The following is a 14,035-nucleotide window of genomic DNA, read 5'->3' on the forward strand; positions in this document are numbered from 1 at the left end:
TTGGCTAGAGACAATCAAAACAAAATAATTCATTTATTGTCCATTTATCTGGTTTATACATTTTATTTAAGTAAGAAAGATAAGGACTGTAAGCAAGAAAAATGCAGGGAAATTACAATGCCACTATTTGCCACTTTCATCAGCTAAGAAGTAGCTCAAGCCTACTCTATGCATGCAGAATGTGACTTTAAGAGTCATTTTTATTATTTCAGAATATAGGTTGGAAAGAGGTCACCTCCCACCCATTGTGGATGCTTCCTGCATGTACATGTGGAGTGAATTGGTCTAGAACTCGCCTTACACATTGTATACTATTACAGGCAGTGGTAGGATTCAGCCAGTTCACACAGTTCGGAAGAACTGGTAGCTAATTTTTTGTTTCCCAGGCCCAGAATGGACTTCTGGAAGCTGCATCCACACAGAGAACCGGTTGTTCGCATATTTGAATCCCACCACTGATTACAGGTAGTTATCAACTTGCAAGTTTGTTTAATTCTAAGTTACAACAGCACTGAAAAAAATGATTTATGATCATTTTCCACATTTACTACTATTGCACCATCCCCATGGTCACATGATCAAAACTCAGACACTTGGCAACTGACTCATATTTATGACAGTTGCAATGTCCTGGGGTCATGTGACTTCTGACAAGCAAAGTCAATGGGGAATCTGGATTTACTTAACAACTGCAATGATTCACTTAACAACAGTTGTAAGAAAGGTCGTAAAATGGGGCAAAATTCACTTAATAACTGTCTCGCTTAGCAACAGAAATTTTGGGCTCAGCTGTGGTCGTAAGACGAGGACTATCTGTATTTTCAGGAAATTCTGTTTTATTTTTCCATGTGAAAGAATGCATATTCCTTCACCTGATTTTTGTTGCATACAAATGACAATGTCAGAAATCAAACTGAAATTGTAAAACTATGGTTAAAAAAGGCCATCATTTTTTATTAATCTATTGATTACACTGCTAATCCACAATTCATCCATCCACATCTAACTAAATTTGAATAAGAACAAAGATAGTGAAAACTTAAGTTGCTTTCCATTTCATTAAATATTAAACGCACAAATCATATCTAGAATTAGAACAGAGGGATATTAAAATATGTTTGTTTTTCGGGTTGATATATACCATGCTTTTTTGAATGTTCAAACTTGATGTCCAGTCATTAATTATACTTTTTTTTTCAGTATAAGGAGATAATATACTGGCTTTTTAAAAAACTATTTTAAAATCATGTATCTGTTAGAACTGTATTATTTTCCTTGATGGTCAAAGCTCTTTCAATTAGTACATGTATATCAGTACATCAATTGTGTCCAATAGTGAATTACACAGAATAGCTACACTGAGAGGAAAGAAAAAAAGGCATTTTCATTTAATAATAAGTCTCATATGCAACATATTTCTAAACAAGTACTGCTTAGCATATGCCTGACATGTATTAGTAAAAAGCCTCTATATTTGTGCAGGCAATCATCAGAAATAAAACTGTGAGTACACATTTATGCAGAAGTGTAGGCCAATCAGGAGACCAGTGTAACACAAAAATATGTGTAACCTTAAAGTTGGCTTTATTTTAAGACAGAGCATTTGAAAACAACTGTTCACACAACGCATGGAAACAAGTACAAATAATATATGTAAGCAGAATGATCTCAAAAAACTGTAGATAAATTAGAAGTGAATTTTTAACAATTGCTTTTAATTCTTTTGGTGTTATATGATGCTTATGGGTAAAGTATATATTCCAATCTGCACATGCCCCCCATATTTCATAATTCCAATTTTCAATGTAATGGGAATGGAAAGTATAGTTATATGAAGCGTCTTTAAATATGTAGATCGACAGTTAACTTAAAGCAATATTGACAGTCATGTAATTCTTTGTACGTGCATTTGATTCTTTTACATCACAATTACTGGTGAAAGTAATTCAGTAATTTCATTTTATATGGTTTCATCTTCTTTCTTACCATTTTACTTTTTATTTTTCACCTTAGCACAACATTTGGTATTTGATCATTTTAAAATAACCTGAATATTGAAACAGATTTTGAAAAAGATTTCTGGGTATTTTTCTCTAACTCTAGAAGGAATCAAAATTAATATTATAGGTTTACAGGTGAATACAGTACTGAAACATATTTGTTTTCACATTCAGTTTTGACTAAAATATTATTCAAATATCAAAGTCAATAAGACTTAAACAATGCTATGCTTGTGTTATATACCATTCTTAATTATCACAATACTTTAGCATTTATAAAAGAACATTCGTGCTTTCCACAAACACTAGAAGTGCCATCATTTGTTTTGGGGGAAAAATGTTTCTGGAACCATTTATTTTATACTGTATATGACCTGAAATTGTTGAAAAAGTGATACTTTAAAAGCTGATTTTTCGTATAATCAAATAAGTTTGTGTTTTAGCCACATGCAATTAGACCTAGAATAAATTGGGGATTGGGTAAGGTTTGGAGAAATTATAATTTTTATTCCTAGTCTCTAAAAATAGACAAAAATAAAACATTCTACAGAAGGTTAAGAAAGATTTTATCCCTGAAGAGAAGACTGTTACAGCTGCGTTTAGTAAGTACTAAGCCTGATAGTGAAGGGTATTTCAGTGAAACTGGTTTGATAATTTTCAGACACAACTTTTAAGATAAACATGCTCTGAAACTTTTCAGAAAAAAAAATTATATAGACCCGACAAATGTCAAAATCTCTAAGCATAGTGAAGTATTCTGATTGCTAAGTAGAAATGAAGTAACTATTTCATTCATAGATTTTCTAATTTCTCAGTACTGGAATATTTTGGACAATATCTGATCAAAAAGGAGCAATAAAAGAGAGCAGTGTCTAAATGCTATGTTAATCATAAACAATTATACCTAAGGCACTGTAATTTAAGCTCTCTGTCAACAGGAAATGTTCGACTGGTATCACAGTCCTGCATTAAAATTCATACTTAAGCGCACACAAAAAAGGCTTTGCATGGATTTTCCTTGAAGCCTTACAAATGATTACACAATTTCCATATTTATTTGCATTACCGTCAAAGAACAAAGAACTTCCTTTTTATTATCAAAACTGAAATATCACCTGAAACACTGTACTGTAGTAATACCAAATTTAATGCTCCTAATTACATAGATATGTATATGCCGATTGAATTCTTTTAGTTATATAAGATGATTTTAAATTAAAATACCTCTTAAGAAGCCTGGCCATAGACATCTCATTTGTACATCATAATAGGGGACTAGCCATTGCATTCACCTTACCAACAAAGGAGCACTTCAGGATTATACATATTTCCTGATCCCAAATACAGGCAAAGCCAGCTTTGCACAGTGTTTCTAAAACAAACACAAATAAAAAACACAGAACCTTTAGTTGATCTTATTTCATTAACGTTCTCACTGCCTTTTTATCCAAATTAATTTAGGCTTTCTCCTTTTCAAAATTTGCCAGCTCTGAGATTACTACCTTATATTAAAAAGTTCAATTAATGGACAGGTATTACCCTCAGTTTCCTCTTTATTTCTTACAGGATCCCATAGGCATAAACTGTGCACTAGTTAAAGCAATCTACCCTAGTTATTGAATAAAATGAATTGCCTTACTTTTAATGAATATATGGTTGCAGAACCATTAGTTCAAACTAATATGAAATATATCCTTCTGATATATAACATGGCTTTCTTTTTCATAAAAAAGCCAATGCGTTTACATTATATTGCCAAATGTTTTACAAATCATTGCTTTTTGTGTCCTCAAGGTATCATTGAAAGGGAAGGAGTAAAAAATACTCTTTTAATATAAGAAAAGCAAAAGCTTCACACACATTTCTAACGCAAGTCAAAATTCATTGTTCTCTTTTTCATGGACTAATCAATTTTAGTTCTTCATTTTTATCTTTTATTTTTCCCTAATAGCTAAGTTAATCAGTTTATGCCATAATATATAAACGTATTGTCCCTGATTTCTTTACAGCTAGTGACCTATAAAAATCTTTAGCTCCCAAAAGTGTTTTTCAGATTAAATAAGATAAATATAAACATGTGATACCTCTGAGTATCACTGGCATGACCAGTGCACAATAAATGAATGTATTTTTTTTTAAAAAAAACTTTTTTCTTATGATAATTTTGGACTGCTACCTTCCAAAAAGTGGTAAAATATATTAATATATTTTTAAAAAATTAGAGAATTATATTTTATGCAGCTTTGTTTTAAAAGACAATCCAATGTACTGAGATTTATTCAACTAAATGACAGAAATACAAATGTGCACAGGTTCACATACATACACACAGAGATATGCACACCCCACTCAGTCTTCTAATATCTCTGAGACGAGAGCCGAAGGAGAAGCAGAAGATGGATAATTTCCTTTTCAAAACATACTGGCCAATTTTACAGAAATTGATCCCATTAACGATTCAGCCCAGCATATTATTTCTAACAGCATTTTTCTCCCCCTAAACCCCAATGACATTGAAAAAAATACTGCATTGCAGTATTTGCCAGTGTATCAGAGAGTATTCTGTAAGATGCCCCAAAGTCAAAGGCGTATAATAACATAGTAAATGCTACATAGTAAGGAAAGTGAGAGACTCCATGCTAAACATGTATATTTAATAATTCCAAGTATATTCAGTGTAGCTCAATCATTATGTTGTTCAAGATCAGTATGAAATGCCAGAATTAGCCACTAGTTACTTTATGAGTTGTCCTGATAATCTAGAACCATAACCTCTCTACAAGTCAAGCAAAAAGAAGACGCAGTACAACATATGAAGCAACTCCTCACAACAATGATACCACACTAAGTATTTCTAAGTTTGAAAAGCATAATTCATGGAGACCACAGTATGGAAAAAGAAATGAAAATTACTCAGGATCTATATAATAAGGCACCCAAAGAGTATCCAGCAAAGCTCAAATTTGATTTTAGAACTATTGCACATGAGGAACTGAATATAACCATGCCATTCCTTTGAAGCTATTTATTTTTGAATATCTTTTTAGAAATAATTTTTGATTCTTCTTTAATTTAATAGAGCTCAATAACAATAACATACATACAAAAAATGGGGGGCAGGGGGAAGGAGAAATAAACTGAAGAAAGGATGTTTGCCCAGCAATAAGAGTATCTCTCTACGTATATGTTCCAACTTCATTAGTTAAATATAGAATAGTAGGAAGAATTTCCTGTTTATAAATCCACACTATCCGTTACTATTACATTTCACCCTTTTCCATTTTTCAATAAATATCATAGTGCTATAATTGTAAATAATGCATTGATTTTATACAAATTTTCTTACATCAAGAGACTTCATAGGGTTTTATATATTGAAGAATCTCTTTCTGCATACTATCCAGAACCTGTGTGTTATATTAATTTCGGGACAGCTGAATATATGACAGCTTGGGATTAGGAGGGTAAAAGAGGAAAAACAAACTCTGGAAACTTTTTCCATTAGATTTAAAAGGGAAAAATAGCGAGAGAAGCAATACGGAGAATAATAAAACAATAGAACTGCTTGCTGCAACTATTCAGAGATGAATGTGGTGAGGTAGGTGCTGGATAATTTAAATGCAGTATGAAAAATTAAAATATTTATAGGCATTTCTATAAAAAATTATCAGATTACATATACAGATTCTCCATAACTTGCCTTTTTTACACAGAAGGCCAAATCTCTTCTTCGATGAAAACTGAAGAAGCATTATTCTTCAGAACAGTTTTAAAATAATGTGAATTTTGCATATTTTACAAATTTTAGCATTTCTACTTAAATCCATCTTGCAAGTTTAGGATATACCAAGTAAAAGGTTAAATTTGCCAAGTCTAACCAGTGCGACATAATTTAGTGATATTATAAAAATTAAATAAAATAGAAACAATTTAATACTAAACCATGCTGTACATAAATACAATACATAAGTAAGGAAAACTATATTTTTCCTTATGCGATAATTCAGCTACAAACCCATGGCATTTCATATCACATATAAATCACAAGTACTTTCATACATTTTCTATACTCATGAATAAGTTTCTGTACTATTCTGAACTGACATTTAATGAATAATTTGAGAATGAATTTGCAGTTTCATTCAGCACCTCTATTTACGATGTACCGTTTCCTATTGTCAGTGTATATATTCATGCATACAGAACTTATATCAATAATAAACAGGCCCCACCCTCAGAAAAAGAATGTTGAAAAAGAACAGATAGTATGTTATGATATGTGTTTGTGTGGATCCATATGTATGAGTTGATTAGACTTATATACTGTATATATCAATTTTAAAAGAGAAAAACTGAGTGTTTATTCATATAGAAAAATTAAAGTTGTGGCTGCCACAAAGAACAGCAAAGATAATTGAGGTAGACCCAGAATTTGTTTTTTTTCAGTGTTTGCAGTATTCCCACATGACTGCCACCTGCTCCCCCACTCAGCTTCCCCTATCCTCGTTTCCCGGGCAACCTTTCACTGGCTTTTCCTCCAGCTATCGCTTTCAGTTCGGCTGCTCAGTCTAATCTTATTTGTTTTACACCCATCAAAACAAGCAGCTAGACAAAGAAAATCCTACAAGAATAGGCAAAAGACCATAGCTTTGTTTCTGAGTTTATAATAAATATTTGAGGGGGGGCAGGGGTGCCTGTAGATATTTAATTTGAACAAAAGTAGAAGGGATGAGGTGAATGTTAATGCTTCTTTCTTCTACTCTTTCCTCCATCCTCATGATTTGCTTCATTCTGCCAAGACTTAAAAGTCTACATTTGATCTAGACATTTTGCACAATCTGTAAGAACAGCAGTAACAGCAAGAAAGGGTGTGGGAGCAGGGGGAAAAAAATCAGACAGTGTTGGATTCTTTTTTAGCAAAAGAATATGCTAAAAATAGAAATACTACTATCATTATTAACGGATTTAACTTCCTTCCACAGAAAAGAAAGCACTCTTGTTTTACAGCAGCCGTAAGATTCCAAGGAAACAGTCCATGTAGTCATTAGATTCCTGTTCAACTTATCACTTGCGTAGCACAAATGAAGATTAAAGGGCATCATATGCTGAGCATATAGTACAAAGACACCGTGGCTGTCAGCAGCGATCAACCCAATGCCTGCTTACGAAATGAAGCACTCAATGCCATGACACTCATCTGTATTTATACAATAGTTGCACATACACATTACATGTCAGGTGCCCTCATTAAAAACCAAAATAGCCTATAATTTTATTTATAGTTCATAATCTGCTATCCTAAGCAAGCACAATTCACAAGCAGCACAAAGCCTCAAAGCAATGTGTTCCTAGCATTCACTTACCATTTTTAAGCCATTCCACTCCATCTGTGATCACAAAGATGGACCCTTACAGCCCCTCACAGTGTCAAAAGCAAAAAGAATGTTATGTAAAAGCTGACATTCCTTCTTACAGAACTCCTGCCCAACGATACAACACATCGGCATATACTAGGCGCTGGTACACATACAAGCCGCCTCCTCTTTTTATGAGGTCACGACAGGAAACTCTTTGAAATACAATATGCAGCATTTATTGAAGCTCCTATAAATCATTATCTTTTTTAAAAAAAATACCGTGTCTACTGCGCAATACACCAAACCAAAACAGTATCTGTTTCAAGGCACTACCTCTCTATATAATTTCTTTTTGAAGGATTCCATTTTGCATATTACCCACATGTGAATGTGGGAAATTTTACCACCCTAGCCCCCTCCTTCAGCATTTCTGTTGCCCAATGCAATCTTGAGTATATTTAAAGCAAAAACTATAACCAGCATTAAAAGGTAAAAGCACACCATTACTACCTTTTATTAAAAGCTAGGCAAGTACTTACATATGTGAGAAAGAAAAAAAAAAGCTGTGAAATGACAGGAGAAAGACATTTAACAAGCAAACCAAGGGGAACAAACTAAACTAATGTGATAACACAGACTGATAAAAACGCAGACTTGTGGAAAGGGATATGTTCTATACACAAATTATGAAAGACAAATTTTAAAAACTACTAATACCTACCATAACCATTCTTAATGGCAAATAATGGGTCTTGCAAGGCTTCAATTCCTCTAAAGATCTGATATGGTTTCAGTGAATTAAATGCTTTATTGTATCTTTTTTTTAAAAAAATCCACAAAATATATAGGGCAGATGTATGATGCAGCAAAAGGAAGAAAACCAAAACCCAAGCACTGTGCCTCAAGCCCCCTGAATTTAGAATGTAGATAGCAACTGAATAGAGCCTTGATGAAATTGGCTAGCAGCTTCTTCTTTTTACATCCATTTATGGGACCATCTGTCAGCTGAAAGCGAGATGCGATTGGCTAGGGAAACTAAAGGAGGCGTTGCAACATCAGGTGCTATTGAAATTAGCTATTGCCAGATTGACAATGTTAATGATTTGGTGACCTCTACAACAACAGAGACCAGATTTCTGAACTGCAGCTTGTGTCTAGTAATTAAGGGACAGTTGAAGAACATTACAAATGCATGGATTTTGCCCACACCTCCCCACACATGCAGAGAGGGGAAATTCAGACCACACCTAGAGTATGAACACACTGACCTGCAGATGTTATACCTCAATCATGTTTCAAATTCAATATACCTCTTAAATCTAGACTGTTTTAGCCACATTGTAATTCCAGACAAATGCATATTTAATTTTGTTTCCAGACTCAAAATGTGAAAAAACCTACTGTCCATTGTAATTATTTTACTCTTTTACTAAATTCCTGACTTACATTAACTATATCAGATATAGAAATAACAGTTTATATATTTAATAAATGAGAATTATAATAAATGTTGCTATGTATTTCATAAAGGCAGTATGCTTATATAGAAAATGAAAATGTTATTTTAATGAGGTATAACTGTTCTGATGTAAGATTAAAAGTAAGAATGATCTGACACATAATCTTTAGTCATTTTAAAGTCCAGTTACAATTAGAATTTATATATATACATATACATATACATATATATATGTATATAAAATTTGATGTATTAAAAATTACTTTCATCAGATTAATCTATATGGTCCTCCTATGAATATATCTCTTAGGTTATTAATTAGAATGCACTCATATGAACTGGGTTCAACAATTCTTTTTGAAGTAGCATTTAATGCAAAAAAGTAAATTTTCCATAGATTAAAACATGGACTACATTATGAGTTTATATTCCATTGAAATCCCAGTATTATTATAGTAATAATAAAAATTTTAAAAATGCAGACATGAGTTTTCAAAGAATTGAGGTACCCCTCCTGAAAAATGAAGAAGTTAATGCAATACTTGTGAATAGCTTAAATAACTGCTAGCTTGCATTACCTTCTTTTATAGATTTAATTTTGATTGTTTCTTTTAAATAAAAGATAGTTAACTGAACATTTTCAAAACTGAAAATTCAATATATACAAATGAAGAATAAATTCAAGGTCATAATGACATGTATCCCAATTGTAAAACTATATGTTCATAGAGAAAGTTTCATTTGTAATGCTAAATTTAAATTAAAGCTTCACTGAGAGGTTAACAAAATTAAACGGGGAATTAAGAATTTTCAACCTTTCCTCCACATCAACAGACTTCTTTAGGCACTGAATAATGATTTAAGACATGAAGAACATCCAGCTTTTTGTCTGAAAAAGTCAGCAATAGTAGAAAGTATAACAAAAATTAACTGGCCAATATAAAAAAAACCCATATGTTCCATGTATTGTGCAGTATCATCCAAAACTAGACAAAGAAAATGGAAAGATAAAAATAAACCCAAAGAAAACAAGAAGAAATGTACACGTGTCTATAGAGGCCTCTTATTAAAGACACAGGCATTATTCTATTGTTGGGGGAGGAATCCATTCTATTATCAGATTTCCAATAGGTCTATTCATCTTTCAGGATGGGGGGCTGCCTACTGCATGACCAACAGGACAGAATTTGTAAAGATACTAATTTTCTCTAAAATCTTTTAAGCATCAATAAAAAAGCTATTATTTCATGCTAGCACCCTCCCCACAAACTGGATTCAAAATGCTGCTAATCCATTTTCAAAATAAAATGAAACAGCACTGCTTCCTCCCCCCCTTTTCTTTCTTACCATAAATGAGCAGTTTCTGGACTCATTAATGACAGTTTCCCTTAAAAGAAGTGATCTCATAATACTGTGTCCCTCACCACCATGCATACATCCTAAAGATTGCGGGTATCTTAACATCAGGAACCGCCAGCAAGCTTTCTCATACACAGCCCAGATGGACTATACTTGAAGCCAATTCAGCGTTAATAACTACCTACTCTGTGCCTTACGTGGTATAATGTCCTAGGCAACAGCAGCTGATTAAAACCACAAATAAAAGACAATCCTGCTATCCAAAATGATTGAAAGGACTATCCTTAAAAATAAAGCGAAGGATGATATCTATTTTTTTGTTCTTTTCTTTTAAATTTCAGTTTGAGGATGAAATCCTTTCTAAGCAAATGGAGAAGAAGGAAAAAGAAAAGAAAAACAAAATACTGCCCAGAAGATGTGACAAAATATTACCTCATTATTTAACAAAGCAGCACTAAGCGTCCTGGTGATTTCAAACATCTTGCCACAGATTTTGATTTTAGAGGAACAGAAAAAGAATCCTTTGCAAGTCCAGTCCTCTATCTGCACAGAGGATGTCAATTTTCTTGCACAAAACAATGTTTTCTCCCTGGAGTTACCACATTAAAACATCTAGTCAGTGAGCTGCATTTTTCCTCTTAGCATACGGAATAGACTCTCTCCTGTAACATGTACTGCTCTCTTTGCTAGAATAGCCTGCTGCCCCAAACATGTTACTTAAACTATTCTTTAAAGTAACAGTTCACTCTCTAACCACCAGGTGGGCGGTGTGGAATGATTCAAAATGAACATCTTGAGACTGCTGTTGAATAGGATAAAGCTGTGATTCTTCAGACGCACAAAAAAGTAAGTGTTGTTAGAAATGAAGAAGTGGCATGCAATCTTTTACTTCTTACTTTGTTAAAATATAATCATGCCCTTCTTAAAAAGTACATATTTTTTTTAAAAAATAGAATACAGTCATATCCATGCTTACCTTGAAGTAAGCCCTATTGAATTCAACAAGGTTTACTACTGAGCAGGCATGCAAAACGTTATTCCACACGGATACCCGATTATTTTTTAGTGCTACTTTAAAATTCTTACTTAGCGTTTATGGTCATGGACTAAACTGAAGCTGAAGGCAAAATGGTTAATTTAACCATTTAATCATTATTAATCATCATTGATTTAAGACTCAGATAAAATTTGGTTGTCATTTTTTCTATATACTTTGTGATCCCAAACAAGAAATCTTTCCAGATTGTAGCAGCTGGCAGAAAAGAATACCTCTGTGTGGAATAGCAAGGCCATATTAGAGTATAAACATAGTGCAAAAAACTAGAGAAATTGTATATTAGCATCACTACTAATAAATGCTGTATTACTTCACTGTTAAATTGTTATTAAGCATGGCATTTCACAAAATATAAGGTCCCTGCCTCAAGGAGCTTGAAATGTTTGATAGGGTGGCAGCAATAAAGGAAGGGGGGGGATTTTAAAAAAAATGTATCCTTAGTAGGAAATGGGAAAGGCTTCAAGGAAGTGGTGTGCAAAATTTAAGATACTTGAAAAGGGCATTTTAAATGTTCTAAATTTGGGGGGGGGGGCACTTTGTTTATCCCCCAACTCAGAACAAAACAGTGGCAGTTTGTTCTTTTCTATATGAGTTTTTCTTCATCCAATCAACCTGTGCTCTTTCAAATTCCTTCAATCCAGGCATGTCAAACTCGCAACGTATCACAACTTTTTCCCCCATTGCTGGAAATGGGGTGGGCGCGGTTTCGACGTGACGCATTCTGCCTGCGGGCCGGCAGTTTGACATGCCTGCTCCAAGCCATGGACATTTGAAGAATCAGTAATGAGTAAAATTGAAGGCACAGGTGCCTTCCAGTAACGCTATTCTACTTTTTTTTTTTTGCTTAAATTGGTTGCAAAAGCATGCACTATTCAATGCGTGCACTTTACAAATATGTTGTTCCAGCCTGCAAAGGTAGAAATTATGCTGGCTTGCTATTGAGCTTTGTGGGCATGGTAATATGTATTTGGAACTATTTGGAACTATTACATTTCCTAACTTCAATTTTAGTAAATTAAATTTATTAAATTTATTAACAGTGAGAACAAGTAACCAGTGGAATGGCTTGCCTTCAGAAGTTGTGGGTACTCCATCACTGAAGGTTTTTAAGAAGAGACTGGAACAGCCATTTGTCTAGAATAGTAGAGGGTCTCTTGCTTGAGCAGACAGTTGGACTGGAAGACCTCCACAGTCTCTTCCAATTCTGCTATTCTATTATGCCATTAATAGGCTATGCTGAAATGAATCCACCAATGAACAAGCAAATCAGTCACACTTCCTTGCAGTAATCAGATTGCAAAAAACATGTTCTTGACAGTCCATTATTTATGGAAATTTTAGTTAGTTTGTTTTTTAATTAGGAATATTTTGCTTCCTCTGTAGATTGTACATTCTCTGCATACTGACTCTTTTGCTCCTAATATTAAAAATAAAGTACTTTGGGCCCTGTTCTCATCTAGTACAATATTTCTATTTTATGCACACCTTATGTCAGTGGTGACGAACCTATGGCACGGGTACCAGAGGCGGCATTTGGAGCCCTCTCTGTGGGCAGACGTGCCGTTGCCCCAGCCCCACCTCCCCCACGACCCCCTCCTCTCCAGCAGTCCCCCTGAAGGAGAGTTGCCCCTGAGCGTGGCCCATGCGGAACAGCGCAGCCAAGGACATGGCAGCCAGGCAGCGTAGAAAACTCTGCCCTCACACCCCATTGGACACAGCTGATACTGCAGGGCGCGGGCAGAGGCCGTGTGCCATAGCGCTGCTGGGCTGCCTGGGTGATGTGCGGCGGGCCCTGGAGGCAATGTGGCCCTGCGGGCAGGGGATGGGGGGCGGAGCAGGGGCGGGGCCAGTTTTTTGGCACTCGGTCTCTAAAAGGTTCGCCATCACTGCCTTATGTCAAAGAAAAAAATTAAAAGATATCAGAGTCTTGATATGTATTCTGTACAATTGAAAAGTTATATATTAACACCAATGCACTATCTATAGTAAGACCTTTTATACCACCAAATAATTTCCGAATCTAGGGGTGTGGGTAACTTCTTTGAGGACAGTAATACAGCTTGTTTTCTTTCAGTTTCATTTTCCATATTTTTTTAATGTGGGGGATAAAGAGAAATATATTCTAGTTTGTAAAAAAAGGGAGGGGGAGAAAAACTACATATATGAAAATTTATGTTTTCTCAGGTTATATTTGAGTGATATGGTCTACTCCAGTGATGGCGAACCTTTTAGAGACCGAGTGTCCAAAACCCGCCCTCGCCCCCACTTGCTCTGCCCCTGCCTGCCCCCTACTCCGCCCACCCAAAGGGCCATGCACTGCCTCAATGGCTCGCCATAGCAGATCACCTAGGCAGCCCTGCAGCACCATGGCAGCCACGCCCTCCGCCCACACCCCGCAACATCATCTGCATACTATGGAGCGCGAGGGCGGAGTCTTGTTCCTGCTGCCCAGCTATGTCCTTGTCTGTGCTGCTCCATGCAGGCCACAGACAGGGCGACTCTCTCCAGGGAGGCTGCTGGAGAGGAGGGGACCGCAGGGGGAGGCGGGGCTGGGGCGATGGCGCACGTGCCCACAGAGAGGGCTCTAGTGCCGCCTCTGGCATGCGTGCCATAGGTTCACCACCACTGGTCTACTCCATAGGCTTTCAGTATTGGTAAAAAAAGTGGTGATGGTAGCTACATATGGTCTGAAAGTTTTCCAAGCATCATTGTGGGGTTAATAGAATTGGGTCTCTAACTGGAATCTGAGATACTGATTTATTTGATTAAGTGCCATCAAGTTGCAATTCACTCTTATGTTTCA

The 14,035-nt window shown here is 35.2% G+C and overlaps 1 protein-coding gene across 9 annotated transcripts in view; it reads right to left on the reverse strand.

The window, feature by feature from the left end:
- Positions 1-14,035, reverse strand: part of ELAVL4 (ELAV like RNA binding protein 4) — a 124,701-nt gene that overhangs the window by 90,210 nt on the left and 20,456 nt on the right. The window contains exon 1 of one of the 9 annotated variants that reach the window (XM_039319960.1): positions 10,608-10,830. The exons of 3 other annotated variants lie outside the window; for them this stretch is intronic. In XM_039319960.1, coding sequence (XP_039175894.1) covers positions 10,608-10,655 — 48 coding nt within the window. In that variant the 5' untranslated portion in view covers positions 10,656-10,830. Of the gene's footprint in view, positions 1-4,322; positions 4,341-7,363; positions 7,674-8,078; positions 8,321-10,163; positions 10,296-10,607; positions 10,831-14,035 lie in introns of those variants that run through there. 5 more of the 9 variants (XM_039319957.1, XM_039319959.1, XM_039319962.1 and 2 more) reach the window with 5 other exon arrangements.

The sequence above is a fragment of the Crotalus tigris genome, unplaced genomic scaffold (assembly GCF_016545835.1).
Source record: "Crotalus tigris isolate CLP2741 ecotype Arizona unplaced genomic scaffold, ASM1654583v1 scf7180000023617.9722795, whole genome shotgun sequence".
Classification (NCBI taxonomy): Eukaryota; Metazoa; Chordata; class Lepidosauria; order Squamata; family Viperidae; genus Crotalus; species Crotalus tigris.